At 36.9% G+C, this 19,755-nt stretch overlaps 1 protein-coding gene across 2 annotated transcripts in view; it reads left to right on the top strand.

Moving 5' to 3' along the window:
• The window catches only part of RELN (reelin), a 498,553-nt gene that overhangs the window by 133,251 nt on the left and 345,547 nt on the right, over window positions 1-19,755 (top strand). For both annotated transcript variants that reach the window (XR_012014160.1, XM_072791484.1), the window contains exon 3: window positions 10,453-10,588. Coding sequence is in view for 1 of the 2 variants with exons in the window: in XM_072791484.1 (XP_072647585.1) it covers window positions 10,453-10,588 (136 nt within the window). In the remaining variant the exon portion in view is untranslated. The remainder of the gene's footprint in view (window positions 1-10,452; window positions 10,589-19,755) is intronic.

Below are 19,755 nucleotides of genomic sequence, written 5' to 3'. Positions count from 1 at the left end.
TCAATCTTCAGTTTCTTCATCTATAAAATCGGGATAATAATACTTCTTAGGATTTTAATGAATAAATGGGTTAATTGGTAAATACTCAGAACTGATATGTATCATTAAATACTCAGAAAATGTTAGGTGTTATTTTTTTTTCCAGGGTCATCTTCTCCTCCACCTTGTCCTCTCCCTCCTTTTAAAAACGAGGATAAGGAGAGTTCTGAACCAGTATTCTAGAGGTAATTCTGTAATTACATTAAAATCCCTAAATACATCAGCTGAGCAATTCTTTGCCAAGAAGGAAAGAAGAGGAGAGGTAGGTTTGCATATGCTAGGGGTGGCTTATAGGTTATAGAGTTATTCCAGCAAGGCAACAGTATATAGTTTTGTTTTTTTCTTAATTTTTTTCGTGTTTATTTGCTTATTTATTTATTGTGGTAAGGACACTCAGCATTAAGATCTACTCTCGGGGATCTCTGGGTGGCTCAGCGGTTTAGCACCTGCCTTTGGCCCATGGTGAGATCCTGGAGTCCTGGGATCGAGTCCCGCGTCGGGCTCCCGGCATGGAGCCTTCTTCTCCCTCCTCCTGTGTCTTTGCCTCTCTCTCTCTCTCTCTCTGTCTCTGTCTATAATGAATAAATAAATAAATCTTAAAAAAAAGATCTACTCTCAACGAATTTTTAAGTGCACAATATTGCTAACTAGAACACTGTTGTACCGCAGACCTCTAGAACTTACTTGTCTTGCATAACTGAAACTTTATGTCTGTCAAACAGTAGCTCCTCCAACTCAATAGTATAAAAACAAATACCTGATTAAAAAGTGGTCAAAGAACTTAAATTGACATTTCTTCAAAGACAAATAAATACCTGGTCGGTAGATGAAAAGATGGTCAAGGGATCCCTGGGTGGCACAGTGGTTTAGTGCCTGCCTTTGGCCCAGGGCACAATCCTGGAGACCCGGGATCGAATCCCACGTCGGGCTCCCGGTGCATGGAGCCTGTTTCTCCCTCTGCCTATGTCTCTGCCTCTCTCTCTCTGTGTGTGATGACTATCATAAATAAATAAAAATTAAAAAAAAAGATGGTCAACATCACTAATTATCAGATAAATATCTCACATTTGTTGAGCTATTATAAAATAAAAGGTAAGTTGTTGGCAAGGATTTGGAGAAATGGCAATTCTTATGCACTATTGGTAGGAATGCAAAAATGCACAGGCACTGTGGAAAATGAGGGTTCCTTAAAAAATTTAAAATAGAAGTAACATATGGTCCAGTAATTCCACTTAAGAGTAGATACCCAGAAGAATTAAAATCAGAATCCTGAAGAGGTATCTGTACTTTCATGTTCACTGCAGCACTGTTCACAATAGCCAAGGTACAGAAACCACCTAAATGTCCATCAATGGATGAATGGATAAAGAGAATCTGGTATATACTTACGATGGAATATTAGCCTTATAAAAGGAGGAAATCTGGGGTGCCTGGGTGGCTCAGTTGGTTAGTGTCTGCCTTAGGCTCAGGTCATGATCTTAAGGTCCTGGGATGGAGTCCCACATCAGGCTCCCTGCTCAGTGGGGAGTTTGCTTCTCTTTCTCCTTCTGCTCCTCTTATTCATTCTCTCTCTCTCTCTCTCTCTCTCTCTCTCAAATAAATAATGAAAAAAAAGAAATATTTAAAAAGAAAGAAAGAAATCTTGCCATATGTGACAACATGAGTGAACCTATACCATATTATGCCAAGTGAAATAAACCAGTTACAGAAGGACAAATCCCACATAATTCTATTTATATGTGGTATCGAAAATAGTCAAACTCTTAGAAGAAGGGTGATTGCCAGGGGCTGAGGCAGAGGGGAAATGGCAAGTTGCTATTCAATGGGTATAAAGTTTCAGTTATGCAGGATGTTTTGTTTTGTAAAGAAAGCCTTGCTGAGGCTCTTTTCACCCTTCTATATTGGCTTGGGTTTCCAAAGCCTCTTCCTCTTTATAGTTTTCTTGACTGCAGATGTGTAAAATCTGACTTCTTGCCTGGAAATTGTACTGTGAATCCAACATACATAGGGCAAGTCAAGGGAGCAAGCACCAGCACCAGCAAGCAAGGTAGTGAGGCAATATATAGTTCTGGACAGGAAGCCAGTGTGGTGCACTTAGTTTGGAAAGGCTGGTGGCAGACAGTATGATGTAGTGATTACCTGCCACCAAACAGCTGTTAATGGGGGAGGGGAGGTGGTATGTAGCATTAGGAGGAAAGGCAGCAGAGGTATACTTTGAACCAGAGGATCAGAGAGCTTCAGTTAGTAGAAACTTTCACTTTGGAAAAGTTGCTGCTCTTTGGAAAAGTTGCTGCTCTGTCAAACTCAGTGGCCACATGGATCTAAGTGAAACTGAATGGCTTTGCCCTTTAGGGGCACACTTTTGGCTTAAAGATATCTCACTCACATCCATATTTCTTTTTTTTTTAAGATTTTATTTATTTATTAATGAGACACACACACACAGATGTAGAGACACACACACAGAGAGAGACAGAGAGAGAGAGAGAGAGAGAGAGAGGCAGAAACACAGACAGAGGGAGAAGCAGGCTCCATGCAGGGAGCCCGATGTGGGACTCGATCCGGGGACTCCAGGACCACGCCCTGGGCCAAAGGCAGGCACTAAACTGCTGAGCCATCCAGGGATCCCCCCCCCCACATCCATATTTCATTCAGATACGTGCCTACCAAGAGGACAAAGAATATCTAATAATTACCTGATGAGAAATTAAGGTGTTTGGATGGGGGGTAGTGAAGGAGGAGCACCTAAGCTTTTGCCCAGAGAAGAAGTCTTCCTCCTGCTTACTCTCAGATGGTTTTCCCTCCATCATTGGGTTTGGACAGGAATTCCTTTGGATCAGGACAGGGGTCTCTCCTAGAATTGAGGTACTTCCACATAAGGATACAGGTAGGGAAGAAGCCAGTGCATAGTGTAAGATAGAGGTGTTCAGGTGTCATTCAGTAGCTCTGTTATCCTTGCAAGTCACTTAAAATCACTGGTTCTTGATAATTCTTGATCTCCAGAATGGAAATAGTAATGTTTAACACATATAATGCTTTGTGCTGTATACTCATTGATCTTTGCCACCACCCCATTGCTATCATCTCCACTTTCCTTGAGAGGAAACTGAGGAACAGAGTTTTTGAGTAAACCTGCCCAAGATTCCATAGCTCCTCGGTAGTGGAGCAAGGATCTGAACCCAGGCAGACTGCCTCTGGGGTCTCTGCCCTCAATCTTTCCTGACTACTGCCCCCTCAGTAGTAAGGCAATGATAGGGTGAAACCACCAGGCATGGAGAAGGCATTTGGTAAATGGCAGTGCTGAGAGAGGGCCAGAGAGGGTAACTGCAGCAAGTGAGGAAAGAATCAGATGGACTTAAAAGATCTTTTTGTGTAACTGACAAGAAATGTGGAAATAGCACGGAATCCTCATACATTTTCTAACTTATGCCCATAGACATACAATTTCAACATGATTTTAAAAGGTTTTAGTGCTTTTTTGCTTCTTGACTTAACACCTGAAACCAAATGCCTTTAAATCAATGTTCTAAAAATTACACATACCCAGTGTATACATGTGAGCATATATGCACGAGCTATTCATTATCTAGTAGCACTACTTGAGAGCTGTTCTTTTCATATCCATTTTGATCAGCCTGGTGCTTCACAGATAAGCTGCAATAAGGTTATTTTCAGAAAGTTCTGTGATTACTTTTCGGAGTATAAAATCATGTTTAGCTTTGTTGAAATGTTTGAGTACATTGACCTAGCAAAGAAGGCAAATAATAGACAAGTCAAATACTGTAAGTAAACAGTTATTCATATTTAAATCAAGTGAAAAGATTTTACAAATGACTAAGAGGGACTCTGTAATTCATTTTCCCTTATTCACTTACAATAGAACACTAACTTTCCAAACTAGATTTGCAGAAGGGTCTATTTTTTATTAATCGGTGGAAGCCTTTAGATATCCCTTTTAAGGAAAGATAAAATGATAATAAAAGGAAATAGAACTCATGTTAAACATTTGTCTTCTCTCCTGCTTTTTATGTAGACATAAGTTATCTAATTACTAAAACTTCCCAACAGTACATTCTACTGTACTTTCTGAAAGTGTTTAAAATGATAAAATAATATTTCTTTTAAGTTTTTATCATTTTTATATATGAAGGTTATATTTTTCCACAAACAAAAATCTGTAACATTAATGTACTTGCCCTTTCTTTGGCAATATCTCATCCACGGATATCTTAGTGCTTGAAATTCATGAAAAATAAACCAGGACATGTTTTACCCACTTTAACACTAACCATGGCAAATTGCAAACTAAACAGATTTAAGTAAACCACATCTTTAGTCTACAAAATATTGAATAAAACCAACATAAATGTGTAATTTCTCCACCATATTGGTTATTTTGGGTAATAAAGTATTCAGTGTGTTTCTTGGAAGTGAATGGCCTACATTTTTATGAGAATATGTACATTTTGTTTTAGAGATGGAGGAAATTATAGAAGTTTTAGTTACAGTTCGGAAGATCCAAGGTGTGCACATTAAAAGCATAGAATAGTATTCCTGTGGGAAAATAGAGTTCAGACAAGGTTTAGTCACAAACTTAAAATAACTGAAGACTTGTCAAGGAAAATGACATCCCAGAAGGCAAAGAAATGTGTATCACTGTCTTAAAAGGAATCATGGAAGCAACTTTAGAACAATTACAGACACCATGAGCCTAATCTTGCAGAAGTATAATGTGGATAAGGGAAACTCTGGTACAGATTTCTATCATTTAACTGCAATGATCATTAAGAAGGCAGGTATTTTTAAACTAGATATCCAGTGGTTTGAATGACTTACTGAATTTAAAACACCCATACTATGTCAAAAAGTTATATTGACTTTTTCTAATATAGAAATGATAGCTAGATTGTGAATATTCTATTTTTCAAATATATATACACAATATTCAAAAGGAAAATGTGTTTGTAACATGGATACTTTGAAATCTTGCTAGACAAGTTATCAATCTTGTGGAACTTCAGAGTTTGAAATTATACTTTACTTTCTTTGCCCAAAGTTAGATCAGGAGAGCTATACTTCTGGAAGTGCTTATTTTCTCTCATAGTCCATAATATACTTGGGAAAGTACAGCTTTTTTTCTCTAAGAAGTTCCACATGAAAATTTTTTGTATGAGAGTTTACATATAACCATAACAATGAAAATAAAATCTTTGTTCTTACTATGGTACACACATACACATATAATAAGCATGTATCTCTCTGAGATACATGAAATTAAATTTTATTATAGATCCAGTTTTCCCTTTTTCAAGTAATATTAAAAACTCAATAAGTACCCTATTATCCAACATGCAGCAGGGAAGGCACCATCGTAAATTTAAGTTCATTATCAAATTCAAATTTCAGTTATCCCAAGAATAGGTTCCCAAATCACATATGTTAATTAGATGGTATATGTCTTTCGTGACACAAGCCATTAAGAAGATCATTGTGGCAGGTGCAGTAAATCGTGTTTCATAGTACGCTGGAAGCTGAGTCGGACTGCTCTCCTTATCCCCATTCTCATTTTATATTTGCACCTCTGCTCATTATGTCTGCCTTTGTGAGACGTACCCCCATCTTTCTTCTATTCATTTATTTATTTATTTTATTTTATTTTTTTTAATTTATTTTTTATTGGTGTTCAATTTACTAACATTCAGAATAACCCCCAGTGCCCGTCTTCTATTCATTTAGTACTCAGAGAGTACACCCTGACAAGGTCATACAAAGGTGTGTGGCAGTGTGACGGGGTAGTCCCTTGACTATACTCTGCTGCCTCATGTAAATAAAAACAAATATGGGAACCTTGGCTTTTCTCTCAAGACAGCTCCAGCTCCTCTTCAATAGCTCTATTTCTGACTGGATGGCAAGGGCACTGGTTTAAATCCAGACTACACTCTTCACTTTCTCTGTGACGAGGAGCATGTTCTTTCATCTCCATCATCTCAGGGTCTTTATAGGTAAAATGAACCCTACTACTTAACAGTGTTGGTAAGAGCCTCAAATAAGTTGATATTCATGAAACGCTTACATAGCACCAGGCCAGAGTAAGTGCTCAATAAATATTATTATAATCATTATTATAATTGTTTATTTTAGTCACTCTTCTCCTATTTCATAATTTTTCTAAAATACAAGTTCATTTAGCACCTACTTGTTTTCCAGATGTTTTATTTAGAATGTCAGTTTGCTCTAGTTTTCTCTTTCCAGGTCAAGTCATTTTGAGATAGGGACCGTGTCATACATTTCTTCTGTGTATTTCCCCAGGGCCTAATAGATTGATCCAAAACAAATATTCTGTAAATACTGTTGTTTTTTGTTTTTCTGCTGGTTGATATTAAGATGAATAGATTTCTAATCGCTGCAACTCTGGCCAACTTTTAGATATTTTCAAAGAAAATGCCAATTAAAATGTGGTAACTAAGATATGGAAGCAACCCAAATGTCCATCCATAGATGAGTGGGTAAAGAAGATATATCGTGTGTGTGTGTGTGTGTGTGTGTGTTTGTGTGTGTGTGTGTGTGTGTGTTTATGGAATGTTGGGCATAAAAAAGGAATGGTATCTTGCAATTTGCAACAACATTGATGGACTTAGAGGTTATAAAACCAAGTGAAATAAGTCAGACAAAGGTAATTACCGTATTCATATACGGAATTTAAGAAACAAAACAAATGAACAAATAAAAAAAATGGAAAAACAGATTCTTAAATACAGAGAACAAACTAGTGATTGCCAGAGGGGAGGTGGGCAGGGAAATGAATTAAATAGATAAAGGGAAATAAAAACATTGTAATGAGCATGGAGCAATGTATAGAATCATTATATTGTACCCCTGAAACTAATATAACACTGTATGTTAATAATACTTGAATTAAAAATTTAAAAATGGGAAGGGAGAAGAAATGTGTGGGAAATATCAGAAAGGGAGACAGAACGTAAAGACTGCTAACTCTGGGAAACGAACTAGGGGTGGTGGAAGGGGAGAAGGGCGGGGGGGTGGGAGTGAATGGGTGACGGGCACTGGGGGTTATTCTGTATGTTAGTATATTGAACACCAATAAAAAATAAATTAAAAAAAAAAGCAAAGACCACTGCACACTCATAATATTTGAAGGTATATAATAAGGCTCTCAGAATACATGTTGGAGTGGATCTAGGAGTAGTGGGTAAAGGATTGAAAATTTTGTATTACGGGGATCCCTGGATGGCTCAGCGGTTTAGTGTCTGCCTTTGGCCCAGGGCGTGGTCCTGGAGTCCCAGGATTGAGTCCCACATCGGGTTCCCTGCGTGGAGCCTGCTTCTCCCTCTCTCTGTGTCTCTGTCTCTCTCTCTCTCTGTGTCTCCCATAAATAAATAAATAAATAATATTTTTTTTTTAAAAGAAAATTTTGTATTACTATCAGTGTCATTGTGTAAGACACTGCTAGATACTTTCAAGCTGCTATATTGGTTCCATATCCATATTATTTTAAGCCCTGAAGCCTGGATAACATTTTACTAAGACACATTTTTCATGCATGTTCTTGGCTACACACATGAGATTTGCTTGGTGAGCTTCTAAAACTCTCAGTACCCAAGCTTTATCCCAAACCAGTGAACTCAGAATCTCTAGGAACCAGCCTTTATTTGTTGGGGAACTACTGTGCCAGACTGTTGGATTGTAAGAATGTTGTTCTGTGGTATATTTACCCAGAGTAGGGCATGATGTAATTAACAACAATATAGCTATTTTATAAACCGTTGTGAAGTAATATGCAGCCTAGACATTGACTCACTTTCTAGGAGGGGTTTTGAAGAATAGGGAGATATTTGAATGTGAATCCTCTTACCAAGGCTGTGAAACCCTGAAACCTTATTTTGTTTGATTCATTTCTTTTCCCACTCGATTGTGGCTGGAACTTTTGCTTTCCTTTTTGGTCAGGCCGACTCCTACAGATGTGTCATTTTCCACACACACAGGATTTCTGCTTTATGCCCAACCGGAATGGAGTAGCAATTCCTGAGTCATTGCTTTTGAGTCTCCTGCAGCACTCTGTGATTTCCCTGGGAGTTTCTTATCCTCCCTAACCTTGTGGTTTCTCTGGCTTGATGAATTTTGTCTCAAGGCATAGCTTAAAAAAATAAAAACTTCAAAGAGGAAAAGGGCATCGTTAGGATATGTCAAAACATACACCTATTTTTCTATTTCTTTGTCCAGTATGACCTATTCTTTTATTCCAGAAGATTCTGTTTCACTAGGTAATGTAACCTGTGTGATATCTTTTCTCATGCTTTTAATTTCTTTAGTTAAATCATTCTTGTATTGATTCAGAAAAATATTTCTTGAGTATCTGTGATGTGTCAGGCATTGTGATAGTTGCTTGGAATATAAAAATTAAAGACCTAGTCCCTCACAGGTCAAGTGCTATGATGAAGCATGTATGGACTATTATGATGACATATAGGAAGGGCATCTATCCAAACATGGGGGGATACTGTACTCCATATGTATTGGATCATTTAATTCTCACAGTAACTTTGGGATGGAGGGGACATGATATTTCCATCTGTTACTACTGACTCATTTCCACTCAAAGTCCCTAGTTTACACTAGGATTCACTCTTAATGTTGTACATTCTATGTGTTTTAACAAATATATAATGATATGTATCTACTATTGTAGTATTAAACGGAATAGTTCCACTGCCCTAAAAAAAACCTTTGTTCTGTCTATTGATCCTTGCCTCCCTCCAAACCCCTGGCAACTGGTGATGTTTTCACTGTCTCTATAGTTTTGACTATAGTTTTGACTATTTCAGAATCTGGTATAGTTGGAATCATACAATATGTAGCCTTTCCAGATTGGCTTTTTTCATTTAATAAAATGCATTTATTTATTCATGTCTTGTCATGGCATGGTAGCTCATGTCCTTTGGGCCCTAAATAGACATATACTCCATTGTTTTGATGTACCACAGTTTATTTTTCCATTCACTTATTGAAGGATATATTGGTTGGTTCTAAGCTCTGACAGTTGTGAATAAGACTTCTATATACATCCATGTGCAGGTTTTTGTGTGGACAGAAATCTTTAGCTTATTTGAGTAAATGCTATGGAGCATGATTGCTGGATCATACTGTAAGAGTATGTTTATTTTTGTAAGAAAATGCTAAACCGTCTTCCAAAGTGGCTATACCATTTTGTATTTCCACCAGCAGTGAATAAGAGTTCTTGTTTCCACATCAGCATTTGGTGTTGTCACTGTGCCCATAATAGTTGTGAAGTGGCATTTCAGTGTTGTTTTAATTTGCAATACTCTAATAACATATGATGTTGAACATCTTTTCATGTATTTACTTGCTATTTGTGTATTTTTTTGGTGCGGTGTCTCTTCAGGTCTTTTGTCTATTTGTTTTTTAAAAATTGAGTTGTCTCTTCTTGTTGAGTTATTTATTAATATTTTATATCTGAGGTAAACCTAAGAAAATCCTATTTTAAAAAAAAAGCATTTCCTGATAGCTCAGCTGGGAGATGACCTGGCACTCACAGCTAGGCCGTGGTATTCTCATGTGGAATATAAGCAGTTTTACAGAACATCAACGTTAGACAAAGCCACCTTGAAACTGATGGCTTAAGCCCAAACCATGACCATTTTGTAATCATACCGGAACACAGCAGAAGTGAGAACATGGTACAAATCACAAAAATGGCCACCCCCCCCATGCTAACGACTTTTATCGATCACAACTTCAGCCTATGCCATTCCTCATGTCTCCCAGATAAAAATTATTAAGGTACTCAGTGATAAAATTGCCCCCACTTTCTGATAGCACCAAATCTGGAAGAAAAACCAACTATCCCTGTAACCTCCCCAGCAGAATTCGGGGGTCCCAGGATGCAGGACTTTCAGTACTAAAATCAGGAAATTCCCAGGACAGCTCAATCATCCTACTCTCTAAAATAACCTAACACAAGCCCAAATAGTTTAACAAGCCTCTGCTAAAATCCTCATACTGAGATACTTCCCAGTCCCCAATAATATTTGGTCTCATTTGCTGTAAACATTTCCAATAAATCCAGCCTTGTTGTACTGTAGGTGTGGTCCTGGTGGTCTTTGAGGTGATGGATAAAGATGAATCAACAGAAGCAAAGCAAAGCAAAGATTATAGCAATATGAAATTAGTAGATTACCCCTTAACAAAAATGTTTTAAATGATTTATATCCTTCTGACAACAGAACATGGAAAATTGCATAACTTACAAGGGCAGCCAAACAACATGATGAATCTTAACATGTGAGAAAAATGTCCAGAATATATTGTGAATGCCATGATAAGAAACACTTTGTTGTTGTTATAACAACTTCTCTCTTCTTTCCTGTCTCTCAGGGATCATGTCTGACCACCAGTTTGGTAACCAGTTTATGTGCAGTGTGGTGGCCTCTCATGTGAGTCATCTACCCACAACCAACCTCAGCTTCGTCTGGATTGCTCCACCTGCAGGCACCGGCTGCGTGAATTTCATGTAAGTACCCAAAGTGTCTTGTGACCAGTAGGGAAGGCAAATGTACATCTTGTGGGATCACATAGAGGGTAACTATTTAAATGTATGATTTGAACCAGTTTGATCTTAAAGCCACTAATTTTGGTGTCAAAAAAAGGTCAAAATCATAAAGATAACTTTAGCAGTTTTTTTTTGCATATTTTTTTATATTTTAAGAGTTCTAAGTTGGATTTTCACTGACAAAATACACAATGAGATAAAGGGATATGAAGAAATCAAGGCAGTAGGGAAATGAAAGCTCAGAACATACCAAAAAATGCCATGAGGCTCCATATGTGTTTTGTAGGAAGATCACAGATTTAGTGTTCAGCTTTCTGGCCATTAGTGCAAAGAGAGAAATGTGATCATTTAGGTGATTTATGCTAGTGAGAAGTCAAGGAGTCTATACAGACACCTAATGAGTCTCTCATGTGTTTTCATTAAGAGGAATGCCCCAACAGCATCCTTAGATATTAAGAGTGCACTGTGGTTGAAAGGCTTGCTACATCTCTCAATGTAAACTATGCCCTTACCCCTGCTCCAGAATCACCATGCCTCATACCTCTTAGTCTTCTCTTTTTTTAATACCGTTTTTTACTTCTAACACATAATATACTTAATTTATTTAATTATGTGTATTATTTATTGTCTGTCTCTTCCTGCTGAAATGCAAGTTCCTTGAAGGCAAGCATTTTTTTTCCTGTTTTGTTCGCTGACTTGCCCCAACTGTCTAGAACAGTCCCTGGCACTCAGTAAACACTCACTAAATATTTGTTTAATGGATGAGTAGGCCAATGGAATAAGGCCAACGGCAGTTCAGAACAGCTGTTCTTTGGGCAATCGGGCAAAAGAGAGCTGGAAGCTTTCTTGAATGGTTTTCTATTCTGAACCTTTTGCTCAGACAACAAAATTGATAAAACCTGCATACTGTAAAATTTGCCACTACCTTTCCTTCCCCTTTGATAACGTTCAGTTCAGTGTCAGGTGTTCCCGTGGCTTCCACATCACTGATTATATACTTTCTGCCTATCCTCTGGGTGACCCAAGCTGCACATATCAGATTAAACCTACCCAAATGATTGATATATCATCCTATCATTTATATTTCAAAAAGTTTTTCATACCTGAACCTTTTCTATCCAGTACCTTTTGCTAAGATGATAATAGTAGCTTCCTAAGTAATCTGTTCTCCTCCACCCTATTCTTCCTCCAGTCCATCCCGCACATTGTTGTCTAGTTCATCTTCCTAAGACACAACCCTTGATCACTCAGAACTTGGATGGACTTAAACCTCCTTCCTGAAGATCAGCCCTTTGGCTTGGGTTTGAAGAATCTTCTCTGTCTGGCTGTGTATCATCTTTTCTTTGATTTCTCACTGTGGCCACAAATTACAGGACTCCCCACAACTCCCTAAACACTACATGACTTTCTCTTTCTCCATACTTTTTTTCCTTAGCCCCAAACATGATTTCCTCTCAATTCCAATTATTAAAGTCCTACCCGTTCTTTAAGACCTGTTTAAAATGCAGCTCTTCTATAAAGCTTTCCAAGATATCAGTAACAGAAGTGATGTGTACGATTGCATTTTGTTTGTATCTCTATTATAATGCTGATTATATTTTCCTGTATACTCCTTTTGAGTTCATTTCTTGCCTTTCCTATTATATTAGATGAAACAGGGATACATTTTAATTTCTTTGTGATTCTCCCCACAGTTGGTACAACATCTCATATGTAGAAACCACAGAAGATGACCCTTGAATTAAATGATGTACAGTGTTGTGTTCTCCTTTACTATAATAATGATCTCAGACTCTCTCTTTTGATATGCTCTATCTTATTCGTGTTGGCACTAGGAAAGGTAATTTAAATTCTTGCCATGCATAACTTCTTCATTTAGAGCAAGAATTACTTTTTTGAAAGCTAGAACATAAAGGAAATCTATTGTCAGCAGTATACAACTGTCTATTTCCAAGTAGATATAATTTTGAATTGAGTCTGTTTAAAGGCGATATTTGATGGCTTCTGGCCTCACTGTTCCCAGACTCTGAAACTATTTTCTTCTGAGAAATAACTTAGGTATTTTTAAAATGTATTTATTTATTTATTTATTTATTTATTCATTCATTCATTCATTCATTCATTCATTCATTTATTTATTTAATTTATTTTAGAGAGAGAATGCCTGTGCCGCCTGAGCAGGGATGGGGGCAGAGGCAGAGGGATAGGGAAAGAAGCAGGCCCCCCACAAAGCAAGGAGCCCAACAACTTGATTCTCAATCTCAGGACACGGAAATCATGATCTGAGCCAAAATCAAGAGTCAGACGCTTAGCCAACTGATCCACCCAGGCACCCCATAACTTAGGTATTGTAAGTCTTAACCCAAACAATGTTTTCTTAGAAAAATACAGTTTGGTAAGAAGTAACATTTACCTACTACAAAGAAATTTGTATACTCTCACCCATATTTCCCAATAAAATTTTGATGATGCAGCTTGCATATTTCAGCATTCTTTCTTTTTAAAGATTTTATTTATCTATTAGAGAGAGAGAGAGCAAGAGCAGACCGTTGGGGGGAAGGGCAGAGGGAAAAGGAGAAGCTGACTGCCTGCTGAGCAGGGAGCTGGATCCAGAGCTCCATCCCAGGACCCCAGGATCCTGACCTGAGCTGAAGGCAGAAGCTTAACTCACTAAGCCACCCAGGTGCCCCTTAGCATTCTCAATAAATGGTTAACTCTGTTTATTGTAAGCCATGATTGTATTGAATGTTACATAGAGTAGCTGTTTCCTGTGTGGGCACCATGCTTTTATTGATTTCTTTTCCTAATTAGTTTGTGAGAGAGTCCAGGAACACTGAAGATTGGACTTGGATCACTGAAGCAATTTATTTGAAATTTTCTAAACTAAGTCTTGCACTTGCTTGCCTTTGTTTCTTTCTCCAGTATTTATGATGTGCTTGGTAGAACTCTACATAAGTTAGTATCTGTAATTAGTATGTGCTCAGCAATACTTGAAGGAGATTGTTAATGTTCAACATTAACTTTGAATATTAAACAAAAATAAAATAATGCAAAACCTGTGGCATTTGAATGTAAATATACCATGTTTCTCTCTTTTTTGACTAATCTCCCAAATTTTTTTTTCAATCCCCAAAATTAAAACTGTCGTTTTTTTTCTTTTTTTTTTTTTTCAGAGAGGGAGAGGGGTGGCAGGAGGGGAGGGGCAGAGGAGGAGGAAGACAAAGAATCCCAAGCAGGCTCCACACCCAGCACAGAGCCCAACGTGGGGTCTGATTTCATAACCCTGAGATCGTGACCTGAGCTGAAATCAAGCATTGGTCACCCAACCAACTGGGCCACCCATGCACGCCAAAACTGTCATTTTTTAAGGGAGCAAGAATTACATTTTAGAAATTAAACTTTAACCATGTTTATGTACTTTCATAATATATTTTATGTAACTTTTTCATGTTGTAAGTTAATTCCTATCAATTTTCCACATGTGTTTTCTTTTTTAACTGGATAAACAAATAATTTTAAATTATTTATTTATTTAGAATGGCAGGAGAGAGGCAGAGGGAGGGAGAGAATCCTAAGCAGACTCCAGTGTGGAGCCCAACACTGGGCTCCATCTCATTACCCCAAGATCATGATTTATGCCAAAATCAAGAGTCAGATACTTAACTGACTGAGCCACCCTGGCATCCCTCAACTGGACTTTAAGTCTCCCAAGGTCAAGGACTATGTATACTATTTTTATGTATTTAATAGCTCTCAATGCTGAAACTGTGGACAATAAAAGGCCCTCAATATATTTCTTAATAACTAATAATAATATCATATTTCATTGATCATTTCATTAACTCTAAGATACAGATTTTTTTACATTTTGGAAATTCTGAAGTAGAGTTGCATCTTACCTTTGATGATGGCATCTTACAACTATAATTGCCCATCCTAATTTTATTTTTTCCATCTTACAATTGATGGCATCTTCGATTTGAAGGAAACCAAGCAATTAATATTTATCATTTACCATATACCTGGTCTCTCTAAAGCTGGCAATTAAATTGACACTGCACTTAATTTTATAATCTGATATTAGTACATCAAATGTATGATGCACACTCTGTGATTTTAAAACCCAGTTTTCTATTTAAAATTCTTAAAAAAAAAACCCATAGTAAGAATTATGGATCATTTGAACTAAAATCCAAGACAATTATATAATGTGCCGTGCATGCTTTTCTTAGAGAAGAGTAAGTGGCACACTATTGAACTAAATCAGGTTTTATTGATAAACCACTTAGCTACATAGTCATTTGGGCCATCTGTTTACAGCCTTTCTCTTTAAAAAATAATGAAGTAAGAGACATTGAGGAGAGGTGGCCTGAGGATAAAGTTGCTGGCTGCAGTGGTACAGATCTATTAAATAGATCAGTAACTAAAATTATTTATCAGTTTTATTATGACACCTGTTGATATCATTTACATTTTTTAAAAAATTTTACTTTTTTGAGAGAGAGAGACAGAGCGAATGAATAGAGGGATAGGGAGACAAGCAGACTCCACAATCAGCATGGAGCCTGACATGGGGCTTGATCCCAAGAGACCCTGAGATCATGATCTTAGCCAAAATCAAAAGTCAGACGCTTAACCAACTGAGCTACCCAGAGACCCCAGATATCATTTACATTTTAAGTGTTCATTTCACTCAGAGAACTGCTTAGTAGTCAGATCTTACATCAGTATGGTTTGTCTTTATATTTGATTAGTCTTTGAGTGACTAGTAAGCCTCAAGTGTAAAGAGACATTTAATTATCCAAACTTCTTGGATGTAAATCCGCCCCCCCCCCCAAAAAAATCCCAAGGGCAAGGAGGGGTACAGAGAGAAGAGAGGAAGGAAAGGAGAAGAAGAGGGAAGAGACAAAAAGGGATAGGGTAAGGGAAAAAGGAAGAAAGGAAGGAAAGAGATCTTTCAGTCATCGAACAAGAAAAGTTAGTGAGAAACTACCAGGGAAAAGAGGTTGGAGAATAGCAACTATACCATTAATATTTTTGAAAATATGCCAGCCACTGTTGTGAGTAGTTTACACCCATTAATCCATGTTCTTCTCACAGTAATTCCATGAAGCAGGTGCTGTTCTTATCTCAGCTTGTAGATGAGGAAATTGAAGTACAGAGATGTTAATTAATTGCCTAATATCACTCACCTAATGGTCAACACAGCCTGGATTCAGAAGGCAGTCCAGTTTCAAGCAGGTGTTTTGTTTTGTTTGTTTGTTTCTTTTAAATATTTTTATTTATTTACTTGAGAGACGGAGAGAGAACACAGGCAGGAGGAGCAGCAGAGGGAGAGGGAGATGAATGTGGGACTCCATCCCAGGACCCTGGGATCATGACTTGAGCCGAAGGCAGACACTTAACCGACAGGCACCCAGGCGCTTGCAAACACCTCTAAAATGATCTTTTATCTATTTATTAGATAAATAATCTAATTAGATAGATAAATAATCTAAACAGCCATGGTATTGATATAATGAAAATTATTTGGAGTTGGTAGTTGGTATCAGCATCTCTCAGATTTTTTTGAGTGACCAATATGGGTTTCCTATCCTCATTTTGAGATCTATCTCTGGATGAGATGTAGTAATATTATCTAACTCATTCCAATATCAAGAGGTACCTATTTATTTATTTAAAAATTTTCAGTGCCAAAATATTTATTGAAAGTTTTCAGATCTTTCAAAAACGTTATATAAAATGAGCAAACACAGGAAAACTAATGACAAATCAGATATTGAAAACTAATATCTCGGTAGGTCTGTGATGGCATGAAGGGGATAAAAGGAATATCTATGAGCATTTACTATGATCAAAACACTTTAGGGGCACCTGGCTGGCTCAGTTGGAAGAGTATGTGACTCTTGATCCTGGGGTCATGAGTTTGAGTCCCATGATGGGTGTAGAGATTACATAAATAAAACTTAAAAATAATAATAAAAAAGAAAGCACGATATTAGGCTCTTTTACAAATATAAGAGGCACTTATTTAAATTTCTGAAATATGGAGAAAATTTTACATTTATATGTCAGACATGGGTTTGATCTGGTTATAGTATGATGCAGGTTCATTTTTGGATGCTGATTATATCCCCCCCATTATCAGAAAGGGATTCCATTTGAGGGGGAATGTGTGCATTAAAGACAAAACTTTACCAGTATTAGATTTAGGTTTAATTGCTTGGACAGAGATGCTAACATAATATTAGAATTAAAATGGAGCATAAAAGAAGATCAGATTTGTGCCTGAATCAGTGACAATTTAACCATAAGTTTCAAATCCCTCAAAACTAAGAAGCGAATTGAAACAAGTGATGTTCTATTTAAGATACCAAAGCAACAACAAAGAATGAACTCAGGTCAGCAAAGGGATACACAAGTGGACAGTATTTGAACATTTGACATTTTAAAGGAAGATTCTCCTAGAAGACTAATTTTTAAAAGTGTTCTAAACAAGAAGACAAAAAAATCATTTAAAAAATTGAAGACAACAGCAGTTTCTGAATACCAGACAGGCTGGAAATAATACAGATGCACAGATTTGAAGTGCTGCCTTGAGTGTATCTCAGAAGCCTTTAATTTTTGATGAGAGCCATTCCACTGTGTCTGGAGGATTCCTCAGGAAAGATAGTATGGTTGCCCATTTATTTCCATCCATCAGAAGGAAGCCTCACAGATGTATTTGCCTTGTTATTTAAACATTTGAAATAAGATCAAGGACTGTCCCATGGGTGCATTTATTGGGACTGCATTCATACCTACAGATAAGGATGCCAACAGTTGATACATACAAATGTTATTTTACTTTCTGGGTTTACATAGCTGACTGCAAAAATAAATCACTTCTCATGTAAAGCTAAAATGATTGTATCCGCACTGTTTGGTAAAACCAGATATGCTATTTTCCATAGGAGGAATTTTATCTGTCTCTTAAGTCACAAATCTCTTATTTTTTCCTGATGGTCTAGTTTTCTTTTTTAACCAGACGTTTCCCAACCCAAGACAATTATTTCAGTGCTGCTCAAAAATGTACCTTTGAATGACAGGATACAAAAAAATATTGTCTACTCTTAAAAGTGAATGGCTAGGACCCTGATGGTTCTTACTCCCTGTAGGCCCCTGTTTTTCATCAAAGTTAAATAGCCAATTAGGCTTGGACAAGGAGACAGTCTAAGTTCAGGGATGGATGTGTACTCTTATTTATCAACTTGTTGGCAAATGAGGTCAAGATGCTTCCTGGGAATTTAATTTTTAATTTTAGGGAGTGTGATAGTGTTGAGATAAAATATGTCCATTAATCTCCAGGAAGGTCTGAAGAGATTGTTTTTTATATTAATTATACAACACACTAAAAAAATTTTAACAGATATTCAAAAGGAAAAATTAATCTCTCTGTTTTACCTATCTCCTTATCCCTTCCTGTCACCTCCTTCTTCCAACAAGCCACAGTGTAAACAGCCCTGGTTGTAGTAGGGCAATTTACTGGAGTTTTGTATGACACTTTTCTTTGCATCAGAACTGTTAAGACCAGAGAACTAGACATGCTTTATAGTGAGAAACTGTTTCTATTTCACTAATGAAATATGTTAAACGAGGGGCCAAAGATGGACCTGCATATGTGGAATTCTATCCCACAGCTTATAGTTGTGTTTGTGAATTTTAGGTAGAAATACCAGTTTTTCCTAATGTTAAGTCTAGAAGCAAAAACAAACAGAAAAAAAAAAAAAAAAACCAGGCTGATGGCAAACCCATCCTTTCATTTTTCCCTTCCCTTCATGTAATGGAATCATAACTTAAGTAAATGGACTGAGGTTTGGAATCCACAGGATGCTCTTTATTACAAGGCCTTGTGGTTTAGATGGGATTACCACTCCATTTGGCACTTATTACTTGAAATCACATGGAACATTTTTGAAAGCAAAGAAGAGCAAAGTCTGTAAATCTGAAAGCTTTATGTATTACAATTATTAGCAGTTCTTTTTATCTAATAGAAATTTCCTAAATGAGATATGGACAGAGACTTGGGTTATTTCTTCATTAGTAGAATTGATAAAACCTGTTTTAGAGGCCTTCTGTGTGACATTATTTTTTTTTCCAAATTCCCTACTCAGTCAAAAATAGTGATGACAAAGATGTCTGGGAACCAGGTGATAAATTTTTCTCATGGCAGCAACAACTCTGTGGTTTGCCAATACAGGGATGTGGATACTATCTACCAGTAGCAAGATTTTATTTAGCTCTGCCTTTTAAAGTAAAATCTCTGAATATTAAGGCATTCTTACAAATAGGAGATAGAATTTGATTGCTTCTTCTGGGTAAGAATTTTTTAAAGACCAGATCTTGTCTGCTGTGACTTACGTGGATATACTTACAGACATACCTCACGCTATTGTGCTTCACATCAGTGCCCTTAGTGGATACTGTGATTTTTACAAGTTGGAGGTTTGTGGCAACTCTGCATCAAGTAAGTCTGTTGGTGCCATTTTTCCAACAGCATTTGCTCACTTCATGTCTCTGTCTCATGTTTTGGTAATTCTTGTAATATTTCAAACTTTTTAAATTATATTTGTTATGGTGATCTATGATCAGTGATTATGATTCACTGAGAGCTCAGAGGATGGTAAGCATTTTTTTTTAGCAATAAGGTATTTTTAAATTAAGGTATGAATTTTTTTAAAGGCATAATGCTATTGCACACTTAACTGCATTGTGGTATTAACATATCTTTTACATACACTAGAAAACCAAAAAAAATCATTGACTCACTTTATTTTGATATTTGTTTTACTGCTGTGGTCTGGAACCAAACCCATAATACCTCTGCCATATGTCTGTATATGTTTATATTTGTGTATATATTTATGTACAGACATATATGTATACATATGTATGCTTAAATGCACAAATGCACACATATATTCTAAATTTTGTTTAGAACCATACTTTCTAATATGGTAGCTACAAGGTGCATGTGGCTATTTAAATTTAAGTTAAAGTCAAATAAAATAAAACACTCAGTTCCTCTGTTGTGCTGGCCACATTTTAAGTTCTCAGGAGCCACATATGTCTAGTGACTACTATATTGG

This window comes from Canis lupus, chromosome 21 (genome assembly GCF_048164855.1).
Source record: "Canis lupus baileyi chromosome 21, mCanLup2.hap1, whole genome shotgun sequence".
NCBI lineage: Eukaryota > Metazoa > Chordata > Mammalia > Carnivora > Canidae > Canis > Canis lupus.
Note: the sequence above shows the minus strand (reverse complement) of the source record. Positions and strands in the feature narration are given on the sequence as shown.